General features: G+C 40.7%; 1 protein-coding gene across 1 annotated transcript; it reads left to right on the top strand.

Moving 5' to 3' along the window:
• Positions 1 to 1,087: 1,087 nt before the first annotated feature.
• Positions 1,088 to 8,978, top strand: LOC131709277 (zinc finger protein 583-like). The gene is made up of 2 exons (XM_059011670.1): positions 1,088 to 1,171; positions 6,624 to 8,978. Exon 2 carries the CDS (start codon positions 6,659 to 6,661, stop codon positions 7,730 to 7,732), a length of 1,074 nt encoding a protein of 357 aa, XP_058867653.1. The 5' UTR covers positions 1,088 to 1,171; positions 6,624 to 6,658; the 3' UTR covers positions 7,733 to 8,978.
• Positions 8,979 to 9,437: the final 459 nt, after the last annotated feature.

The raw sequence follows: 9,437 nt of genomic DNA on the forward strand, positions 1-9,437 counted from the left end.
TATCCTTAAATAGATTAAGAAAAACCCAGTGGTTTAGAAACAGCAATTATCTAGAGAACATCCTTTTGGAAGTTTAATACCTGTTATAAATCTATTGCACAATATCCACAATACCTCCACAGCATCACAATACCTAAATCTATTAGTTTAAAATACAAAAAAGGCAGTAGCATAGATACATATTAGTATTAGTATACCAAGGGGGGGTGGTACCTTTTAAACTGTCTACCATACAGACAAAAACAATTCAAAAGCAAACCATAGCATACAGTACAAAGCAGTGCAGACCTGCAATCACTAAGCGCTGTGCAGAGCGGAGAGTGAGCAGTACTATATAACAAATAAACAAAACATTCAACCCTCGCCTCGCAAGACAAGGCTTACCGCTACCGGGAACCAAACAGCGAAAACTCAGATGCGGTGCTGCAGCTCACAGGACGCTACTCAGCTGGATGCCAGCTTAGAATAGCTTGCTTTCAGCACGAAAAAGATCAATAAGAAAACCGACAAAAACAACTACGATGCTCGCTCTCAGCTCTCCGAGCTGAGAGCTGAGAGCTGAGAGCTGAGAGCTGAGAGCTGAGAGCTCTCACAGTGTGTTCCCCTTCTCTCTGTTAGTTTCCTTCCCCATTTTTAAATGCCACGGGTGCGTATAGGCTTCCTGAAGTTGAACCAATAGCAGGACAGCATCAGCGGTTGCCGAGGTGACAGGCACGCAGACTAATCAAGCACAGGCAGCATGAAAGCAGATTGCAAGGCTGGGTTAGAGACAGGACAACGCTGCAGAAATCCATAATGTCAGCACCTGAATGACAGTAAGAGAAGCAAAGAAAAAAACACAAGCCTACCATGCCAATTGGCCTCTTAATTATACATATGAAAGCAGCGATTTTAATGCATGCAAAAATATACAGCCCTACCTAAAAACCTACCTACCTACATATGAGCCCCAAGTAAGATATTAATTTAGCTTTTCAGTCCTTTTACTGAGTGTACAGTTAGGAATTGGTTAAACAAACCGGTACTGAACAATTGTAAACACTGGTTTCCCAGATGGGGGGGATCTTTACATCCGCGAAACCGGAAGTTCTATTGTTTGAGCTGCTTGCTGAAAAAGACGAGAAAACAGGAGGAATAGAAGATAAAGAAAGAAAGAAAGAGAAAGAGAGCGGTGAGTTATTGGAATTGAATTCACTGCAGCCGCTGGGAACCCCGTGTGTGGTTCGGGGGTGTGTAATGTGTTCATATTATATAGAGGACCGGGTGTTTGATGCGAGACTCGAGCAGACACAGCAGCGCATTCATTATTATTAAAGCTGCTCGCAGACTCTCCGGCGCCGGCACTCTGAGCGCTCTTTGAAACAGACTGAGTTCGGATCGGATTTATATTCATGTTGGGTTAATCAGAGATGACTATCGGCGGCTCGTCTGTAGTACTGCAGGAGATTTGAATCGCACAGGAGATTTGAATCGCACAGGAGATTTGAATTGTACAGGAGATTTGAATCGCACAGGAGATTTAAATCGCACAGGAGATTTGAATTGTACAGGAGATTTGAATTGTACAGGAGATTTGAATTGTACAGGAGATTTGAATTGCACAGGAGATTTGAATTGCACAGGAGATTTGAATTGTACAGGAGATTTGAATTGTACAGGAGATTTGAATCGCACAGGAGATTTGAATCGTACAGGAGATTTGAATTGTACAGGAGATTTGAATCACACAGGAGATTTAAATCGCACAGGAGATTTGAATTGTACAGGAGATTTGAATCGCACAGGAGATTTGAATCGTACAGGAGATTTGAATAGCCCAGGAGATTTGAATTGCACAGGAGATTTGAATTGCACATGAGATTTGAATTGTACAGGAGATTTGAATCACACAGGAGATTTAAATCGCACAGGAGATTTGAATTGTACAGGAGATTTGAATTGTACAGGAGATTTGAATTGTACAGGAGATTTGAATTGCACAGGAGATTTGAATTGTACAGGAGATTTGAATTGTACAGGAGATTTGAATAGCACAGGAGATTTGAATAGCCCAGGAGATTTGAATTGTACAGGAGATTTGACTCGTACAGGAGATTTGAATCGCACAGGAGATTTGAATCGTACAGGAGATTTGAATCGTACAGGAGATTTGAATCGCACAGGAGATTTGAATCGTACAGGAGATTTGAATCGTACAGGAGATTTGAATTGTACAGGAGATTTGAATCGCACAGGAGATTTGAATAGCACAGGAGATTTGAATTGTACAGGAGATTTGAATTGTACAGGAGATTTCAATTGTACAGGAGATTTGAATCGCACTCGGACGCAGAGTGGTTTTTAACACTAGAACCACCATGTGCTTCAATTTGACGTTTTGAGGTAATATGTAAATAACTCTGTGTTTGTAAATCCCATGCACATGTTCATTCTTGACTTTTCCTAAATATATGTATTAGATGTCCTAAAATAACAATTTTATAAGCACTTACTATCTAGAAATGCCAGAGGCGTCATTTAGATGCATATTGGAATACATTGTTTTGTTTTTGTACAGCCTAAAATACAGTCAACCCTCTTTATACCGCCTGGTAAGGGCCATGGGCAAAACTGGGCAATAAGCGAGGGTGGCGTTATAGTGAGAGTCAACCAAAAAAAAATAACACAACCTTCTATGTTTGCAATAAATTCAATCGTTTTATTTTTTTAGTTATACAATTACAGTATCTCCAGGCCATTTTAATAAAACATTAATCTTTTTAAAACTACAGTGCTACTTCTAAACACAACAGCACATCTACTGGTGATGGTTGATCATCTTTTCCCATCTGTATGAAACATACACGGTTACTTTAGAGGAACAGTTTATACTTCAAATAAAAATAAAGTGTCAAATCACCCAAACAACAATTCCAGAAAAACAAAAAAAGCGTTCGGTACAGTTGATCAAATAAATAAGCGTTGATTGGTCCACTTATTGTTCAATTTTAACCATTTTCTGTTCTTACTACAGTAGAGAGAGCCATGTTACAGCAACATGAGAAAAAAACAAAAAATAAGTCACTCTTAGTAAATAGTATTATTAAGGAGTAAATGATAAATTAGAAATAACAAGTTTGAACGGGTGACGGAGCAACGGATTTGCGATAACTAAGTAAATGAATACATAAATTCAGTTAAGTTTTCTTAATGGGGGAGGGGGGGGGGGTTGTTGAAGGTTTTTTTTTTTTCAGGTACTTTTCATTTTTCTGTATATACACCAAAATAATTCCACAGAATAGAACTCACAAAACAGCAGTTGCTTTTTTATACAACTCGACTCACAACAGAGACGGACAGCCCATCAGCATAACGCCCACAAAATGATCCAAATAAACATGCAAAAACGTTTTATACAAGCGTCATCGCTGGGCTTCTGGGTAGTGTAGTTTTCAAAGCAATCCATTATTTTTTATAGCACAATAACAGCGGTAAAGACTGTTTGTGCAGTTTTTATTTTATATAAAGTTGCAGTTGCAAAGCAGAATTCCATTCCCAAAATGCCAATTCCGTTCCCAATGCTTAATTCTGCGTTTCCGCAGACCCCTGACCAATTCTCTCATATTACTGAATTACAAATGCTACATTGAAATTTCGTTCTGTTTGATATTTTATTTTAAAACACTGAAACTCAAAATCAATTATTGTAAGGTGACATTGGTTTTATGTTGGGAAATATTTTATATATATAGATGTGCTCAAATTTTTGGTACCCTTACAGCTCATTGAAATAATGCTTCATTCCTCTTGAAACGTGATGAAATTAAAAGCTATTTTATCATGTATACTTGCATGCCTTTGGTATGTCATAGAATAAAGCAAAGAAGCTGTGAAAAAAGATGAATTATTGCTTATTCTACAAAGATATTCTAAAATGGCCTGGACACATTTGTTGGTACCCCTTAGAAAAGATAATAAATAATTGGATTATATTGATATTTCAAACTAATTTGTTTCTTTAATTAGTACCACACATGTCTCCAATCTTGTAATCAGTCATTCAGCCTATTTAAATGGAGAAAAGTAGTCACTGTGCTGTTTGGTATCATTGTGTGCACCACACTGAACATGGACCAGAGAAAGCAAAGGAGAGAGTTGTCTGAGGAGATCAGAAAGAACATAATAGAGAAGCATGGTAAAGGTAAAGGGCTACAAGACCATCTCCAAGCAGCTTGATGTTCCTGTGACAACAGTTGCAAATATTATTAAGAAGTTTAAGGTCCATGGAACTGTAGCCAACCTCCCTGGGCGCGGCCGCAAGAGGAAAATCGACCCCAGAGTGAACAGAAGGATAGTGCGAATGGTAGAAAAAGAACCAAGGATAACTGCCAAAGAGATACAAGCTGAACTCCAAGGTGAAGGTACGTCAGTTTCTGATCGCACCATCCGTCGCTTTTTGAGCGAAAGTGGGCTCCATGGAAGAAGACCCAGGAGGACTCCTCTTTTGACAGAAAAACATAAAAAAGCCAGACTGGAATTTGCTAAAATGCATACTGACAAGCCACAATCCTTCTGGGAGAATGTCCTTTGGACAGATGAGTCAAAACTGGAGCTTTTTGGCAAGTCACATCAGCTCTATGTTCACAGATGAAAAAATGAAGCTTTCAAAGAAAAGAACACCATACCTACAGTGAAACATGGAGGAGGCTCGGTTATGTTTTGGGGCTGCTTTGCTGCGCCTGGCACAGGGTGCCTTGAATCTGTGCAGGGCACAATGAAATCTCAAGACTATCAAGGCATTCTGGAGCGAAACGTACTGCCCAGTGTCAGAAAGCTCTGTCTCAGTCGCAGGTCATTGGTCCTCCAACAGGATAATGACCCAAAACACACAGCTAAAAGCACCCAAGAATGGATAAGAACAAAACATTGGACTATTCTGAAGTGGCCTTCTATGAGTCCTGATCTGAATCCTATCGAACGTCTATGGAAAGAGCTGAAACTTGCAGTCTGGAGAAGGCACCCATCAAACCTGAGACAGCTGGAGCAGTTTGCTCAGGAAGAGTGGGCCAAACTACCTGTTAACAGGTGCAGAAGTCTCACTGAGAGCTACAGAAAACGTTTGATTGCAGTGATTGCCTCTAAAGGTTGTGCAACAAAATATTAGGTTAGCGGTCCCATCATTTTTGTCCATGCCATTTTCATTTGTTTTCTTATTTACAATATTATGTTGAATAAAAAATCAAAAGCAAAGTCTGATTTCTATTAAATATGGAATAAACAATGGTGGATGCCAATTACTTTTGTCAGTTTCAAGTTATTTCAGAGAAAATTGTGCATTCTTCATTTTTTGTGGAGGGGTACCAACAAATTTGAGCACGTCTGTGTGTGTGTGTATATATATATATATATATATATTAGTTCTGGAAAAAAATAAGAGACCACTGCAAAATTATCAGTTTCTCTGGTTTTACTATTTATAGGTATGTGTTTGGGTAAAATGAACATTTTTGTTTTATTCTATAAACTCCTGACAACATTTCTCCCAAGTTCCAAATAAAAATATGGTCATTTAGAGCATTTATTTGCAGAAAATGACAACTGGTCAAAATAACAAAAAAGATGCAGTGTTGTCAGACCTCGAATAATGCAAAGAAAATAAGTTCATATTCATTTTTAAACAACACAATACTAATGTTTTAACTTAGGAAGAGTTCAGAAATCAATATTTGGTGGAATAACCCTGATTTTCAAGCACAGCTTTCATGCGTCTTGGCATGCTCTCCACCAGTCTTTCACATTGATGTTGGGTGACTTTATGCCACTCCTGGCGCAAAAATTCAAGCAGCTCGGCTTTGTTTGATGGCTTCTGACCATCCATCTTCCTCTTGATCACATTCCAGAGTTTTTCAATGGGGTTCAGGTCTGGAGATTGGGCTGGCCATGACAGGGTCTTGATCTGGTGGTCCTCCATCCACACCTTGATTGACCTGGCTGTGTGGCATGGAGCATTGTCCTGCTGGAAAAACCAATCCTCAGAGTTGGGGAACATTGTCAGAGCAGAAGGAAGCAAGTTTTCTTCCAGGACAACCTTGTACTTGGCTTGATTCATGCGTCCTTCACAAAGACAAATCTGCCCGATTCCAGCCTTGCTGAAGCACCCCCAGATGAGTCCAATTTTCAGCTTTGCCCAACACCTGGTCGTCTAATGGTTAGATGGAGACCTGGAGAGGCCTACAAGCCACAGTGTCTCGCACCCACTGTGAAATGTGGTGGAGGATCGGTGATGATCTGGGGGTGCTTCAGCAAGGCTGGAATCGGGCAGATTTGGCATGAATCAAGCCAAGTACAAGGTTGACCTGGCCAGCCCAATCTCCAGGCCTGAACCCCATTGAAAACCTCTGGAATGTGATCAAGAGGAAGATGGATGGTCAGAAGCCATCGAACAAAGCCGAGCTGCTTGAATTTTTGCGCCAGGAGTGGCGAACCTGGGGAAAGTGTCCTGTGCTCAAGTGTAAACGGGGGATCAAATGATAAGAATTTTTTTAATCGTGATTGAACCTAAGCCCGTTCAGGTTAGAGTTGTTAAGTGTAAACACACCGATAGAGAACAGATCGTAATACTTCATTTCATTTTGTGTTTTCAGGACTGCCTTATCCTGGTGAAAACCAAGGAACAACGATGGACTGTGTTTACATTAAACAGGAGGAGGTTCTGGAATTGGTCCCTATCTGCATTAAACAGGAGATGCCTGAACTGGAGCCTGTCCACATTAAAGAAGAGACCGAACTGGAGCCTGTCCACATTAAAAAGGAAAAGACTGAACTGGAGCCTGTCCACATGAAAGAAGAAGAGACTGAACTGGAGCCTGTCCACATCAAAAAGGAAAAGACTGAACTGGAGCCTGTCCACATGAAAGAAGAGACTGAACTAGAGCCTGTCCACATGAAAGAAGAAGAGACTGAACTGGAGCCTGTCCACATGAAAGAAGAGACTGAACTAGAGCCTGTCCACATTAAAGAAGAGACTGAACTGCAATCTGTCCACATTGAAGAGGAGTCTGTTGACTTGTTTAAGGATTCAGAAAACATATACCAGCCAAGGATATCACATCAGTATACTGAATGTAGGAAGAGCTTCATTCAGTTAGGAAGCCTAAAAGCACACCAGCAAATTCACACTGGAGAGAAGCCGTATCACTGTAGTGAATGTGGGGAGAGCTTCACTCAGTTAGGAAGCCTAAAAACACACCACCGAATTCACACTGGAGAGAAGCCTTATCACTGTGCTGAATGTGGGGAGAGTTTCAGTCGGTCAGGAACCCTACAAAGACACCAGCGAATTCACACTGGAGAGAAGCCGTATCACTGTAGTGAATGTGGGGAGAGCTTCAGTCAGTTAGGAAGTCTAAAAGTACACCAGCGAATTCACACTGGAGAGAAGCCGAATCACTGTCATGAATGTATGGAGAGCTTCAGTCAGTTAGGAAACCTAAAAAGACACCAACGAATTCACACTGGAGAGAAACCGTATCACTGTTTTGAATGTGGGAAAAGCTTCACTGACAAAGGAACACTAAACAAACACCAGCGAATTCACACTGGAGAGAAGCCGTATCACTGTACTGAATGCGGAGAGAGCTTCGGTCGCTTAGGCAGCCTAAAGAAACACCAGAGAATTCATGCCGGAGCCAGCCACCCCCCCTCCCAGTCCCTCACCTCTCCACCCTGCTTGTTTGTGTGTGTGGAGAGCTGACTGATTCCTTGTCTCTCTCACCCTACAGTAAATGAAGGGAGTCTCCAGGAATGAGAGCCAGCCTGAATCCAGAGACACTGAGAAGGGGAGCGTGTCAAACTGAAGGAGACAGACCCATTCTTTCAGAATGAACTGGAGAGCCCTGGGATTCAGCTCCACTCCTGCCCCTGAATTGGAAATGAAACTCACTCATCATGCTGTGAGGATTTAGGACAGAGTTACAATTATTTGTTTCAGGGATGGAAATAAGACTTCAATTGCATAGCAGTTTGATCAGTTTGTTACCTGTACACTGTGGCTAATCAAGCTGCCAGTGAAACCTGGAATGGGCAAAACTGCTATGCAATAGGAGTCTTATTTCCATCCCTGCTTTGTTTTATTTCAAGTGGTGCAAACTTTACACTGGAGCAAAAGCTGTTTTAGTTTTGAATGGATTTGAATGAATGAATCTGCTCTGCTTAGTGTTTAAATACTGAGAAACTCCAAGCTTGTTGTATACTGGAGTCCTGTTTCAGTGCAATGGGATTGAAATACAATTCCTATCGTTTTAATGGGTAGATTGCTGTGTGTGCAATTATTATGACAGACCCACAATATTAGAACTGTATAAATACACTGTAAACCATGAAAGGTTTGCAAACAAATTTTGCATGCATTACTAATCTGCAAAAACATACATGCTGCAACATTACCATTATTACTACATTCATAGTTTGTAAAGTTTATGAATAATTGATCTAAACAATCTGCAGGATGAAGTTGCCTCAGACTGGTTGACAGTAACAGAGCTGGTGCTTTTGTGGAATCACCATTAGCTGTTTATTCCTTTTGGGCAAAATATGTCTAGTTTGCTTGTATTTTGTAGCAGTATGATATCATTAGAGTGGCAATGCAGTACATTCTAAGGCAGGCTTCGTTATTTATAAAGGATTTCATTGACATTGAGTTTGAGTTCCTGTATGTTTTCCAGTATCTGTGTGTATAAAGGGCACATTATTATGTTTCCATTACCTCTGTATGTAAAAGGTTTGTCATTGTTTAAACTGTCAATGATTCCTGAGATAGATCTGCAGTGGAACTGAACAAACCCAAGGGAGACATTGAAAAATACAAGCTTGTCAAAGGGGGAGATGCTGCTGCAGGTTTGATCATACTGGCTTCATGAAATGAGAAATGGAATTCCTTTGCTAGTGTCTCATGATGTAAGCCCTGGAGTGTGGGCTCAGTCTTCATGAAATGAGAAATGGAATTCCTTTGCTAGTGTCTCATGATGTAAGCCCTGGAGTGTGGGCTCAGTCTTCATGAAATGAGAAATGGAATTCCTTTGCTAGTGTCTCATGATGTAAGCCCTGGAGTGTGGGCTCAGTCTTCATGAAATGAGAAATGGAATTCCTTTGCTAGTGTCTCATGATGTAAGCCCTGGAGTGTGGGCTCAGTCTTCATGAAATGAGAAATGGAATTCCTTTGCTAGTGTCTCATGATGTAAGCCCTGGAGTGTGGGCTCAGTCTTCATGAAATGAGAAATGGAATTCCTTTGCTAGTGTATCATGATGTAAGCCCTGGAGTGTGGGCTCAGTCTTCATGAAATGAGAAATGGAATTCCTTTGCTAGTGTATCATGATGTAAGCCCTGGAGTGTGGGCTCAGTCTTCATGAAATGAGAAATGGAATTCCTTTGCTAGTGTATCATGATGTAAGCTCTGGAG

Source organism: Acipenser ruthenus, chromosome 42 (genome assembly GCF_902713425.1).
Source record: "Acipenser ruthenus chromosome 42, fAciRut3.2 maternal haplotype, whole genome shotgun sequence".
Lineage (NCBI taxonomy): Eukaryota > Metazoa > Chordata > Actinopteri > Acipenseriformes > Acipenseridae > Acipenser > Acipenser ruthenus.